Source organism: Pinus tabuliformis, chromosome 4_2 (genome assembly GCF_031772625.1).
Source record: "Pinus tabuliformis cultivar Carrire ecotype Pingquan chromosome 4_2, CPIR1, whole genome shotgun sequence".
NCBI classification, from domain to species: Eukaryota; Viridiplantae; Streptophyta; class Pinopsida; order Pinales; family Pinaceae; genus Pinus; species Pinus tabuliformis.
In genome coordinates this window covers 574,332,887-574,348,409 of record NC_142304.1, presented here as the reverse complement: position 1 = coordinate 574,348,409, position 15,523 = coordinate 574,332,887, and the positions used below count along the sequence as shown (strand labels likewise).

Sequence of the window (15,523 nt, the reverse complement as noted above, 5' to 3'; positions counted from 1 at the left end):
GGTGTGGAGCAAAGAATACAAGAATGCAAGAAGATGTTGGCAGCCGAATTGGAGATGAAGTATCTGAGACTTGTGCGTTATTACTTAGGTTTGGAAGTTTGGCAAAAACCTGAGGAGATATATCTGGGGCAAGGAAAATACATAATGAAGTTATTGCAGAAATTCGGTACGATGGATTTCAAGCCTATGACTACTCCCATGATCACTAATCTCAAGAAGTTAAGAAGCTTCAACTCTAGTCTTGCCGATCCTACTAACTATCGTAAGTTGGTGGGTTCTCTGATGTATCTAGTAAATACTAGACCTGATATATGTTTTGCTGTAAACATCCTTAATCAATTTCAGTTGGAGCCTCGCCATGACCATTGGATAACTGCCAAACATATATTAAGATATCTATGTGGCACTATACATCATTGCCTAAAGTACGAGAGTAAGGAAATCAAGTTAACAGGTTTTACAGATTCAGATTGGGGTGGCAGTGAGACTGATGGAAGGAGCACTATAAGTGGATGTTTTAGTTTAGGATCTGCCATGGTTTCATGGATAAGTAGAAAATAAGATTCTGTTGCATTAAGTAGTGTTGAAGCAGAATATGTTGTTGCATGTGAAGTAGGAAAGGAAGCTGTATGGTTGAGGAAACTTCTATCAAATTTGTTTGGGAAGCCTATAGATCCTATTGTGATAAATTGTGATAATCAAAGCAACGTCAAGATGTCTGAAGATCTTGTGTTCCATGCAAGAACGAAGCATGTCAACAACAAGTACCATTACATTAGAATTTTGGTACAAGATGGGATCGTAAATCTATAGAATATTCTGTTTGACAAATAGGTAGCTGATGTGTTGACAAAGTCTCTTCCAAATAAGAAGTTTGAATATCTTAGAAGCATGCTTGGTTTGGTTGACATTACTGATTTAGTTGATAGGAAGTGTTGAGGCATCTACATGTGTTTGATGCTTGGGAGGACATCTACATGGATCTGATGTCTAGATCCCAAAGAGGGAGGGTGGCGTTGGTCATAGATCTCTGACCTTGGATACGCACCCAGATCTCCGGGTTGATGGTTAGTAAGTAAGTCAGATGCTACCTAGACTGGCTGAAAGCTTTAGTCCATCTTAGTCCCACCCAAATAGATTACCTTGGTCAGGAATCTAGTCTGTGGCACTGAGTGTGACTGAACTCTTCGTAGTTCATGTGCTTTGAGATCGTCCATTACTTGTATATATATGTAATTATAAATACCTCCCTAGTTAAGAGGGAGTGTTGAAGAATGTAGCTAGGTTTGGTCTTCATAATTGTATAATGTAATATATTTGTCAAAAGAAATTTTATTATTAATAAAATGACTTATTAAAGCATGGGTTTCATGCTTGGGTCAATGTTTTCTAGGTCAAAGTCCTCATTGAGGACTTCTAGGTTTTGTTTTGAGTCATTGTCCATTTTATAATTTATTAGACCCTTCTTGGGCTTTTTTATCATGTAAAAATAATTATTTTTGAGTAAAGTAGGTCATTTGACACCTCCACACCAAGTCGGTCCTTACCTGTTGAAGTCGGCCTACAATAGGGCAATTCGACCCACATAAGAGGCTATATATAAAAGAGCAGTTCGATTCATTTGCACCACACTCACTCAACAAATTCGATACACAAGAAAGAGAGGCAAAAAAATGCGAAGTTGCAAGAGAAGGAAGAGGATTGCAAGGAAAGACAATATTGAAGTATTGGGTTGCACGTGCGAAGTTACTGGGCAATTGCAGGGGGTCGAAAATATGAAATTCACTGCAGGCCGAAGTTCTGTTGCAGGGGAGGCCGAAATTTTGTTGCTGCAAGTTCGAAATTCTAGGTCGAAGTTGCTATTGGGAAGTTATCACCTGGAGAAGAAGGAAGGGCTGCCTTGGTGGTTGGAGGAAGTTTGTGTCAAGGTAAAAATGTTTTGGATCATCTCATCTTGTCTTATGAATCTACTGAAGGAATAGTTCTGACTGGGTTTTCCCCTCATTGGGGTTTTTCCCTCGCTGTATGCCTATATCTGTGTCTCTTGTTCTTGTGATCATCATACACATATAATTGGTAATTGTTTGATGAAAGATAATCTAATAAAGAAGTAAAGGAGGCCAACATAATTCACAAGTAACTATCAAGAAAGAGGAATCAAACCCTAATTCTACTAGCATTGATTTCTCAACACTCAAGGCAAGTGTAATTTGAAGCAGAGGTAAAGTTTATCTTTGAACCTATTGAACAAGCTATTAAAGGGCAAATCTCTCAATGAAATCAGAATCAAATAATGGTATCATCAATAGCATTTAGAAGTGTTGCAATCAAAGGTATGGTTTGTCAATCTATGGTACTCTATCTTCTTATGAATTGAAATTTATATGTGATAAGGGTCCATACAAGACTCATTGATTTATAGCAAGAAGCAGACTAAAGTTTGATAACAACCTAGCAAGAACTTCATTGCAAATATGGACATATATATAGAAAGCATTGATTAGGAATCAATGTTCTGAATATTTCATCAATGCATGAGCACATTGTCCATACTGAGATGATTTCAGATAGAATAAGGAGAGTGGTTGTTTGTTGAAGATCAGATCGGTCATTTTGTTGTATGTACTTGGGTCAGGCAATACATGTGACCAATTTATCAGTAGCAAGAAGCGCTACTTAGGGTTAACAGTACCCCAACAAGGTTTTCGTTAGAAAAAAATGTGAGTATGGATGATGGTACTGCATTTCTTTTGTAATGATTTTTCAATAAATAAAAAAAACATACAAAACATGGCTCTCCTTTTTCACTGGATAATGATTTTGCTAATGTTTGTATTTTGCTTTGTTCTAACTTCCATCTAAAACCTTTGCAGATGATCTTGATCACAGACCCAAGAATGGGGGACCTTCGGGAGGCTTTGAAATATATTTACAACATATATGTGGAATATGTTGCCAAGAATCCCCTTTACACTCCAGGTCAACCATTTAGGTTGGTACTCAATATTCCATCTGATTTTCAACCTTAGGCCAATATTTTGTTCTTTCTCTGCACCTTTGCAAATATCTTTTTAAACACTGAGAAGTGACTGATAACACATAGTGAAGTTTTCTGCAATAATACATATTATATTTGATTTGAAAATATGGAAATCTTTGTTATTACCAAGGATGGTATTCTAAATTGTATGCTTGCAAGGGAGGATAATTCAGATATTCATCCGTTGGGATTGATTGTAGCCCTTACAACTTCCTCTTTTGTAATAAGTATGGCATCATGTGGTTGTATTTTATTTTCTTATTTGTGGACAAAATTACTGATGGATGGAAAAACAAGGATATGAACGAATATTTATTGTTAAATTTCAGATTGATAGCTCTTACCAGTTTGTTCTTGGAGTGTTTAGATGAGATTTAAAAAGGATTTAATTCGAGATTAGAGAATAGATGGATAAATGAATGCTTCGAGTATAGCTTTATTATGGACACACACATACGAAAGTTCATGTATCTTTTACTTCTTACCATACAACTGTATAGCCACTATGATGAAAACAACTAGAGGTGGTGTACCTTGCTCCCTCTTTGCTCATTTGTGGGAGCAGGGTATACTATCTTAACCTTTCACCATACATCCTCTGAAAGGTTCTGATGCAGAGTTGTAACTCAACTCTGAAAACTAATTGACAGCATAAATCTTTTCTCATAAATGATAAAAACAAATGCACAATAAGAGCCCAGTCTCCACGTTGGATGACATATGCTATTGGTGTGAATCTCAAACATGAATACAAAATGCCAGATTCACACTATGCTGGCATGCTTAGTGGACTATTAGTCTATTACAGCTTTAATAATTTGACTACTGATGCAACAACCAAACTACACACATTTCAGCATGAATGCTAAAAAATCAAGCATTCAGATCTAGGATTCTAGCCACTAACATATCACACAGATTCTGTCACAATTTATTGCTGCAAACACAACAGAAATAATACTAAAGTCTTGAACATATAGAGTGGCCATGGAGGAACAGTTTTCCACCAGCCATAGGTGTTCACTGTGAATGCCTACTCTGTGCTGAGAGTATGAAGTGTCAAGAGCAAGGGAAATCCAGTCACAAACATAACCTCACAGCATTTCTCCACAAAAATCCACTACTCTCAACAACAATATGCTAGCCTTCATGCTAGTCATGGGAAAGCACAACCTCTTGAAGCATACATAGGAAGTAACAACTGCAACAATTAGCTGGGTGACTTGCTAATTTATGCAATAGCCAAACATCCCTTGCTAGCCTTCTTGCTGGACAAGAGGTCTGATTCTTCCTAGCTTATAGGGAAATCCACTTCTATTTTAGATAAAATGTTACTCTCTTTTTATCCTTGATCCTTGATGATGACCATGTTCACTATATGAATTAGTCATTTTGTGCTCTAGATGGATCAAGGTAATTTTTTATTTCAACTCTAATTTATTAAGCCTTCATGTATTAGACGAAATGACACTGAATAGTTTTTTCTATTTTGGTCTTGATGACTCCATTTTTCCCTTTAGATAATGAAAAGTTTCTTGAGTAGATGGAATGAAACTTATCCTAATTTGAGTTCTTCAATCCCTTCACTAGATGAAATAAAACTCTACTTTAGAGCAAGAAACAATTTTTTTTGAACTTCCAGCCTTTCAAGTGTATGGAATAAGTCCCTTTACGAGACCAAATGGGACCTAGAAATTTTTCACGTATTCAATCATTGCTCTTTCTTCATAAGTTGAATTGATCAATTCCTTGATTAGACAAAATGGGACTTAGACATGCAATTGTTTGTTGTTTTGTACATGAGTCTGAAGGACTTGATTCCTTTGTTAGACGTCAGAGGACGTACAAATATTTCCCTTTCATCCTCTCGTCTACAATGCCACATCCACTATTTCACTTCCATTGTCATGCTGTCAACACATGGGATATGTCACCCTATCTTGTCATGTCAATGACTATGTCTCCTTTGGGTGAAATGCAACTTCAATGGTTTCATTCCCTTTATAAGCAAGAAATTGTTGAAATTGTCACCCTATCTTGTCATGTCAATGACTTTGTCTCCTTTTGGTGAAATGCAACTTCAATGGTTTCATTCCCTTTATAAGCAAGAAATTGTCGAAACTCTGATGTTGTATGTTGTTACAATCACTTAAATCCAGAACTTCTTTACGCTGCAAAATATGTTAAGTAATTGTAGATAGAACATAAACCATATAAATCATATGCACAATGGAAGACAGTCAAGAACTCAATGAGACACAAAGAAGTTATGTCAATGATTGGGGCAAAACCCACAAGGGGAAAACCCAACCAGATTCTTTTTCTATTAGAAATCAATTGTTCAGCAGAGATACAAAGTACAATGAGAGAATGAAGAAGTTCACCCAAATTTGAAGATCTCTGATAGCAGTAGCTGATGCAAACACTAAATTACTTTAGCTCTCCAAGATCTGCTCTTGCTCTTGAAGACTCTCTCTCTCTCTCTCAATCTTCCTCTAGACTCTCAAACTCTCTCTTTCTCAAGTTTGAATTCTCCTTTCACAAGCACAAGTAAGTGTGTCAAATGAGGATGAGAGGCACAAATATATAGAAAGATCAAGGAGGTCGAATTCATGAGGGAGTAACTCCTATTCCTTGAGGACTTGCATATGCCAAAATAAGAGTGTAACTTATGCATTAAAGAGGTGTAAGAGGATTTTTTTTTTTTGGTTTATGACGAGTCATTAAAGTGTGTAAGAGAGTGTAAGGGGTGCGTAAGAGCATTAAAGAGAGAGAGGAATGAATCCATTAAATAAGAAAGAGAGCATTAATTGAGGGGAGTTACATATGACATGATTGGGTTTCATGATTGAGAGACTTGAATTTGTTTTAATTATAATATAATAATATCATAAAGAGGATAATAGTAATAATAATAATAATATTGATGATTAAGTTAAAAATTAAACAATCGAGATTGATTAAGGACAAGTTAAGTGATTTTCCATCGTATATATATGATTATGAATTGATGGAAAGTGATTTACTATTTTTGGAAAGTCATGGTTGCAAAGATAGACATGACTTTTTATTTTTTGAAAGTCACTTTAGAAAGGTTGGAAATGAAATTTTATTCAAGGAAATTCATCCCATAGCTGTGAATTTTCAGCATTCCCTCTTAGCTAGGGAGGAATTTCTTTTTGATACAAGGATCTCTGCTATCTTTGCTTTGGAACAATGATGTTACAATCTATTGAGAAAGAATCATCATAGAGGAGATACATCCATCACCCTATCCACACTTGGGGGGATCCACTTGTCAACACATGACAAGGATCTCTCACATCCATGGCTCATCACTGCTTGGGGGGTCCACCTGTCAACACATGACAAGGATCTCGCTCATCCAAGGCTCATCACAACTTGGGGGGATCCACTTGTCAACACATGACAAGGATCTCACACATTCAAGGGTCATCATTGCTTGGGGGGATCCACTTGTCAACACATGACAAGGATCTCGCTCATCCAAGGTTCATCACTGCTTGGGGGTATCCACTTGTCAATACATGACAAGGATCTCGCTCATCCAAGGCTCATCACTACTTGGGGGGATCCACTTGTCAACACATGACAAGGATCTCACACATCCAAGGCTTATCATCCATGACCACCCTCTCTAGGAAGGGTCACATCTATCAGTCCAAGTTGCTCTTTGAAAACCAAGAACTTTCCTTTTGGCAAAGGCTTGGTAAGAATGTCAATGATCTGGTCATCAGTCGATATATGATGAAGTCTTACTGCTCCTCTTTGCACCATATCCCGGATATAGTGATATTTGATCTCAATGTGTTTGGACTTGTCATGGAACACATGATTTTCAGCAAGTCGAATCCCATTCTTATCGTCGCAGTAAATTATTGTAGTATCCAATACTTGCTCAAATAGCTCTCCAAAGAGCTTACTTAGCTATACTGCCTCATAGCTAGCCATGCTAACAACAATGTATTCTGCTTTAGCCGTGATAAGGGCAACAAACTTTTCTCATGGGAGATCCTAAGTTGAATTAGCACCCTGATGTGCTCTTTCAGTAAGTAGAGTTACCGACCCAATCAACATCAAAGTATCCATGTAGCCTTACATCTTCAACGATATATCTCAATACAAGATTGATGGTCCCATGCAGGTACCTCAATACATGTTTTGCATAAACCCAGTGTGCATGAGCAAGCTTAATCATGTATTGACTGCAAAGCATATATCTGGTCTAGTGTCCACTAAGAACATCAGTGCCCCAATCAATTGACGGTACTCAGAAGGATTAGACAAATAAGGTCCTACAACTTTACCACAAAGCTTCTTGAAATTCATTTCCATTGGAGTATTCATGGACTTACACTCAGTCATGCCAAACCTTTCTAGTAGTTTGACAACATATTTTCCTTGAGAAAGGAAAATCTCACCAGATTTTTGCCATACCTCCAGGCCCTAAAAGTAGTGCATCAAACCAAGATCTTTCATTTCAAATTCAAAAGCTAACTCCCTCTTACACTGGAGAATAAGAGGTTCACTATCGGTCAGAAATAAATCATCAACATACAATACCAAAATCAAAGGCATACCTTGGACTGTCTTAAAGTAAAGATTTGGATCTGCATTGCTTCTGGTAAAACCAAGCTTCATCAAGAAGCTATCTATGCGAGCATACCAAGCTCTTGGAGCTTGCTTCAAACCATAGAGGGATTTCTTCAACCTACACACATGAGTTTTTGGATCATGTACTTCAAAGCCTTGTGGTTGCTCCACAAATACTTTTTCTTTAAGGAAGCCATGCAGAAAAGTAGTCTTCACATCCATTTGGTGAAGAGACCATCCTTGGCTAGCAACTAGAGCTACAATAGATTAGATGGTGGTGTAACGGGCAACAGGTGCAAAAATTTCGTCATAGTCTATTCCCTCTTTCTGAGAGAAACCTCTAGCCACAAATCTAGCTTTATATTTTTCAATACTGCCATCAACACCATGTTTAATTTTATACAACCATTTAGAAGATACAACAGATTTACCATGGGCCCTTGGAACCATTTCCCATACATCATTATGAATGATGGATTCATATTCTTTAGCCTTTGCATCTTTCCACACCTGGGCCTTTACAACTTGTTCAAAAGTGCACGGTTTAGCTTGAATAATGTTGCTCATAGCTACAACATATCCTTGGAACTGGCAAGGTTTCTTGCTTTCTCTGAAAGTTCCTCTGGGGGCAACATGTTTATCAACATTTTGAAGAGTGTCACGAAGCCATGAAGGTCTCCTTTTAGAAGGAGGATCACATGCGGCTAATTCAAATGAGATAGTCCAAGACCCTAGACCAACAGACCTTCCTCCTCCACCAAGTCAACCTTCCAAAGAGATACAACAACCTTCAATAGTATTTTCTTGTCCAATAGCGCTCCAGCATCAACTCAGAAATTTCGGCCCCAGCTTCACTAGAATTTCGGCTAAGCTTCAAAATTTCGGTCCAGCTTCAGAATTTCGACCTCCCCAACAACTACAAAATTTCGGCCCCTCCAACAGCTTCACAACTTCACACGTGTGGGAAAAAGAGAGAGAATTTCGACTTCTTATATTTGTGAGAGACCTACTCCTTTGCTATCCTTCTTCTTCTTCTTCCTTGACATTCACAGTTTTTCTGGTCACAGAAGTTGTAGGTCGAACTTGTTGAGCCAATGACAAATGAGGTCGAGTTGTTGCCTTTATATAGTGATTCTGCTGCCCAGTTTAGGTTGACTTGTCTAGTTTGAGGCCGACTTGGTGGAGGAGGCCTAATTGACCTATTTTACAATAAAATAAATTTCTTCTTTGAAAAATAAATCCCAAGAAGGGTTCTTTGCAATATGACATGGACAAGGACATTTGACATAAGCCCTAGAAGCCTTCAATGGAGGCTTTGACCTAAAAACAATTGACCTAAGCATGAAACCCATCCTTTAATAAGTCAATTTATAAAATTTCTTTTTCATTCTTTTGATAAATACATTTGATTATGACTCAAGTACAATTATGAATACCGACACTAGTTACATTCTTCAACAGAAGCATCCTGAAAAAAATGAAATTGGTGATTTTTTTGAATTTGGGGACAAGGAACATTGAACTAAGGACTATCCAATGAGGGGGGAGAAAACTAAAATCATAGGAAACCAACAAGGAGCATCACAGGGACCGTAGTGGAGGTGACCCTATATGCTACTTCATATTGGTGAGGGACCAACTTCTTCCAAACATTGCCATGATTTGTGAGAAATGAGTGAAAGAAATCACTAAAATGTTCCCTCGGATCAGTTTTGGTGGATCTGATCACGTGATTACTGTGATTTTCCACCAATGATTTAAATTCTTTGAATTTCTCGAGGGCTTCATCTTTGGATGGAATAGTATATATCCAAAGCAAGTGAGAAATGGTGAATGAAGGTGAGGAGATATGTAGCCCCATCAAGTGAAGAACTAGTCATTTGTCCACATATATCACTATGACTTACTTCAAGAGGATGGGGGGCTTGCCCCATTAATCCTTAGAAAAGGACTGATTATGATGTTCTCCTAACAACATTCTTCATGGACACCATTAGGTGGTTTAATATTGGGAAAGTCATTCGCCATCCTTAGATGGCTCTTATGATGCAAGGTCCCAAAGTTAGTATGACCCAACCATTGATACCATAGTTTGTTGGTGTGGTTACTATTTTGTTGGTGTTGTTGGCATTGACAACTTTTACAATATATCCACTTGTTTGAAGGAGATAAATATTTCCCCAACTTATGCGTATGATTGGGTCCTTCACACTAGCTGGAAGAAACCACTTTGAAACCTCATTCATGTTTGATAACCCATTGATCTGGTCAAATCTCCATCTTTGTGTTGGTGTGGGTGATAAATTATATAGAAAGTAGATTTGTTCCTATTCCTAGAACAGGAAGGGCTTCTCCAAACTGGGCATTGCCAAATTCTGAACCTAGTAGGGGTGAGTCATCACCAATAGCAACTTCCTCTCCTTTTTATTTTTGTTGATATTTGGAGAGTAAGTTCCTAGTGGATCCAAAATTGGCAACCCATTCTTTTGAAGAGGTGGAGGACCAATATGCACTGTGAGGGTCCATTAAGCCCTGCTAAATTTATGTACAGAGTTATTGAGTCGTGATACTGGTGCTAAATTTCTGGCTGAAAGAAGGGAAGGGTGTTCCACCCTAGAAGGGCACCATCTTGGACAAATACTTCCCTTACACTTGCTGAAAAAGAAAAAAAATGCCAAAAATGGGAGGGCGGTTGATGATAAGAGGGTTGAAAGTCCTAAGATCAGATTGCGGTCCTGAAAATAGCACTGTAAAACCCTATCTGTCAGACCTAAAATGGATTTAGAACAGGGTTGGATAGAGTAGGAAGAGTTCACATTAGTTATTATACTATGTTGATATCATAAGGAAACAATAAATCCTTTTTCTCCTGATGGTATATGCTTCCCGGGGAAACACTCATGGCACTTGCCCTCATTTCGAGGATTGTACCTGGCGTACACCAGTTGGTTGCATTTTTGGCAACCTAACACAATGGGGACATGGAGTGCGCCCCAATAATACTTATATAGGCAGCTAGCCTAGGGACCTGACCCTGTGACCTCTTGCTTGTAATTCACAACACTCAACCACTCAAGCTAACCCATTGAGTTAAGGAAATAATAGATCTACAGCTGACAATTCAACAAATCCTAATAAAGTAATTGAACCTAGAAGATTTATAACAGCTCTTAATGTAGATCACAAAAAGGATCTACTCATACCCTAGTGCACTCAAGTGGGATCAACCAGAACCAAGAATATATAATGATGAACATACTGAACTTTTTATGTCCACATACTGAAGAATCTCATTGACCTACTTTTGGCCATTTGTTGGACATTAATAAATTTATCTTATCTTTGACATGGTTTAATGCTTACCTGTATGGCTTCATCCATTATTAGTATTATGGTTTGATTTTTCTTTCTTTCTTGTCTTTGGAGATTCCCCAGACACTCTTGCTATTAATGCTTATACGAGTCCATTTGACCCACGTTGGTCACTTGTGGACATTAATATAATCTCATTTCATTTCCAGATTCAAGTGAGATTTGTAGCCTGCATGTATGAGTGTTTTATTTTGATTTTGCTGGTATTTAATTCAATGATCCTATTTTCCTACTTTGCCTAACAGCAATTTCTTTGGTTTGTTATTTTAAGGTGTGACCTGTTCAACACGACACTTGATCATTATGTGAGGAACCTGTAAATTTTTTCTAGAAGGTAAAGTCTGTTCATCTTTTTTCTGCAGTTTATCATTATCTAAATATTTGAAGTGCTGTGGACAGCCATATCCTCATCAGGATTATAATATTCAAGTTTCAACACGTTGAATGTTTATTTGCTTTAGAATGTGTCTTCCTTTGTAGTCAGATGAGATACAGTACTTATCTTTATTTTTAGTCATCATCTGCAGTAGAGAGGGAGTTATCTTTAGTGTTGTGTATCTTTGTAAGGGATAGCTGTTGACAAATGTAAGGTACACAAAGGAACACGTGAAAGTTACATTAAGCATTGTTTCCCCCACAAAAAAAGTGAGGTATATGTCATACCTTGTTGGAGTGTTGGATTAAATGCCTTGTTTGTTTAAAAAGAGACTGTGGTTCCAAGTATAAAAGGATTTTCATTTTGTAATGATTGCATCAGGGATTCTCTTGATGGAATATGATAGAGAGAAATATGGGATGTCGAAATCAGTGACCAGCCTGGATGTGTAAAAATGGTGATCTAATGTTTGTAAGGAGAACATTTCTAAATCGTGCATCTCTTTTCCTGTCAAGATAATAGAATTGGAACTTATGCATTAAAGAGAGGGAAATGTGTCTTTAGTCAAAAGAGATGGAGCCTTTAACAACAGAAAATTTCTTCATTGCTCTACGAAAGAGTGACATCATAGGCAATAGCATATCTTACATGCAACTCTACACTGTAATTTTGCCATGTGTATCTGTGCATGGTTGTCAAGAGATGTTCAATCAGATTAAAACTGTGTACAGAGCTTTATATCATTTTACTATTAAGGGCCAATGCAATAGAGTAGTGCTTGTATTTTTGACTACTTGCTTGAAACAACTAATTGCTAGGTTATGAGCTTACCAAATTAATGGTTAAAGGCCTTTTTGAAGGTTTATCATGTGTATAAATTTCAGGAATAGGTTTAATTGTGCTAGAATCATAATATTACATGTGTACAATCCACCAACATTTTTCATGCATACATTCTATAGGATTCCATACATGGTTACAAGAAAAACAACAAATTCTAAGAGTCATACCTATTTATTGTGGGATTTCCCCAAATGCAATCAATAATGGCAAGGTGGAATTGTTCCCATTGATACAAAAATTGAAGAGCACTGATTCAAATATTGTAATGCCTTTGTGTTACTGCAAACTTGGGCACCTTAGTGCAAAGTCTCACTAAGCATTCTAGATTAAGAGCGTCAATGAGATCAGCTATCACTGTCACCTTAGCAACTGTTCCCTTGCTATTTTGTGGTTGGATACTATCCCCACAAAGGAGGTTTCCCCAAGGTTTAGATAGCCCAAGTGCTTCTAGTCTAAATAATCCGGAAGGGTTCTACTATAAACCACACCCAAGGATAAATGTTCAATAATTAGGTTTCCAGGTGAGACAATATGTAATTCAAAGACAACAAATTCAAAGGACCTTATGGCTAAATCTAGAGGGCTTAGCAAGTCCATGAGAGGTTCAAATAGGTTCCAAAAGACACGTTATCTTTAAATTACGACTTGTGATTATAAGCTAGGGTTTTAATTATCACAACTACTACATTCAAATATTATAAAATCAATAGCAAACAGGCCAAAATTAATAATAAACAAGTGAGAAACTAAAGCCTATTTAATGATTAAATTAGAAAAAAAGATTACAACAATTTTCAATAGTTGAAAACACATAAAATAGCAAGAAAACCCCTAGACATCAGCCCTAATTAATGGCTAAAGATGTATAAAAAATGATATTTATACTTTTTTGATGTAGAGCATGGTCTAACCCTAGGGCTGTAAGGTCCAATGTAATTAACACTGAAAATTTCAGATTCAGTCATAACCTATCCCTACTTTACACCCCAGAACTTAAAAAAACCAAAATGTTCCATAACCTAACACTTCTTTCCCCTAGAAAACATAAAAGAAATAAAATTTAATGTTTTACTTTTTTGATGTTTTAAAAGATTGACAGAATAGTGGACCAGTGCCTTTCTCAATCAAGGGCTAATGGAGTGTCAAGGAAAAAATCCACGGAAGAGGACCAATGGGAGTGATTTAAGGGAAGCAGAGAAAGCTACAATGGTGTCTCTCAACTCCTCAAACCCTAGTAACTTTCAATCATGTGGAGATAAATTGAAGGATGGTCTAAATATATTCCTCAATATAGGGACTTGATGATAATCTTTTTAAGGAGATGTTAGAGCCATAAAAGATTCAACAATTTGTTGAAATTTTTAGTGAAACCCTAATTCTACAACAAATACAGGATGGAAGAAGATAGTTACAATAAATTTGCACAAAATCACTATAGAATCACCATTCATCATCCAAGAGAAAAATCCATCCAATCACAGTATCCTCCCCAAGACAATTTGCTCATTTAATGCTCCATAACGACCAAGATAAAAGAGACAAGCTAGTGTGCACTCTTCCAAGTGTGAGTGTGACAATAATCCAAGAACTATTTGACCTCCCTCTATTTATATGAGTGCGTACAAGTTGAATTATCCTTATTTTAGACTAAAAACCCTAAAAATTTATATAAAATGTGATTACATGTTTGCTAGGTCACAAACATACCCCCAAAGATAGCTATCCCTGTGATAAAACATAAAAACAAGCCTCAACTAGCTCATCTGTGTGAGCCAAAATTGTCTTCAAGGTTACATCATCCTCTAAATGTGCATATTTCATCAAAATAGGCCATGAATGGCTGAAGAAGGTGCTCTTTCCAAAGCCACATCTCCTCATCAAAAGGTGTCCAATCAACAAGAAAAGGTTCCCTCCACAAGGTGCCATCATCAAATAGCCTCATATCATCAAGCAAGCCACATGAAGTAGATGTCAAGGAGCTAGGTAATTATTGCTTTTCTAGTGCAATGTAGACTAGTATTTTTTTTTTCAAATTTGGTAACTACTTCCAATGATACAACAAACTTCTTTAGAGCATTGAATTTGAATTTTATATTATTCCAATCATCATCAAGCAGTTACACATGAAAAATTACAACCATTAACAATATAGAGTAGTAGAGATCACAATAAATCAATGAGACAAGAGACACCAAAAATTAGGCCAATGGCTAGGGCAAAGCCCACAAGGGGAAAACCCAACCAATCTTTCCTTATGAGAGAGTGTTCAATTCATCAATTTGTACATCAACCATAATAGCATGCCATTCACAAGATTCTTCAACAAAAACAAATAAACAAAATTGACCATCATGATAGCCTCCCATCAATGTCAAGTCCTCCAAATCTGTCCACAAGAATTCCTTCAATTTTGTCCATATACAAGTTTGTAACTAGGTTTGCACGTCTTTAAGAGGGCCGAAATTTTGCCTATTCCTCATCCTTAGAACACAGGGGATGCCACAAATAATAGTGTTACAAATCCTCACATGAGCCACAAAAATAAGTACTACAAAACTTTCGCATGAGCCACAGAGGAAGTGCCACAAAAGCTTGCATATAATAGAAGATAGTGCCACAAAAGTTTGCATATAATAATGTCACAAAAGATCACATATTATAGAAGACACTGGCACAAAGGTTCACATATCATAGACCACAAATTAGCCTATGACCTTTGTTGTTCCACAAAGATACATCTGCCTTAGACACACACTTACCTAGCTTCATACCTTCGCATAAGCCTCAAAGATAGGTGATATGGAGTGTGTTGGAGGAGAGAAAATAGGCTCTATTTATAGTTGTTTGTCCATGTGAATAGACGTGTCTTTTGGGCAGGCGACATGTTCTAGGAGGGGTTGACTTAAGCAAAATGAGGCTGACTTGGTCAACAAGAAAAATTAATATTTTCTCTATTACTTTGCCGGTGAAAATACCAACCAAAGCTACTATTTTTCAACACTTCCTCTTAGCTAAGGAGATAGTTTTAATTCTCTCTCAGGATCAATCTCCTCGACCAAAACATATGTCTCCCAGTAAATACCTAAGGGAGTGATCAAATGTACAAGTCTCATCATAAGGAAAGATACATAACATCAAACTCATCCCACAAGCCACAACCCTATGGCTACAATGATCGTTGCCCTACTGATCATGGGATCAATAAAAAATGTTCATGAGGCCATACTCTCCGACCATATTCAATGGTCTCCCAGTGAACATGACTTAAGAGATTAATC

General features: G+C 37.1%; 1 protein-coding gene across 2 annotated transcripts in view; it reads left to right on the top strand.

Annotated features, from left to right (window-relative positions):
• The window catches only part of LOC149170607 (uncharacterized), a 104,656-nt gene extending 92,709 nt beyond the window's left edge, over positions 1–11,947 (top strand). The window contains exons 3-5 of one of the 2 annotated variants that reach the window (XM_089423932.1): positions 2,874–2,992; positions 11,298–11,360; positions 11,784–11,947. In XM_089423932.1, coding sequence (XP_089280058.1) covers positions 2,874–2,992; positions 11,298–11,346 — 168 coding nt within the window. In that variant the 3' untranslated portion in view covers positions 11,347–11,360; positions 11,784–11,947. Of the gene's footprint in view, positions 1–2,873; positions 2,993–11,297 lie in introns of both variants that reach the window. The other variant, XM_089423931.1, reaches the window with a different exon arrangement.
• Positions 11,948–15,523: the final 3,576 nt, after the last annotated feature.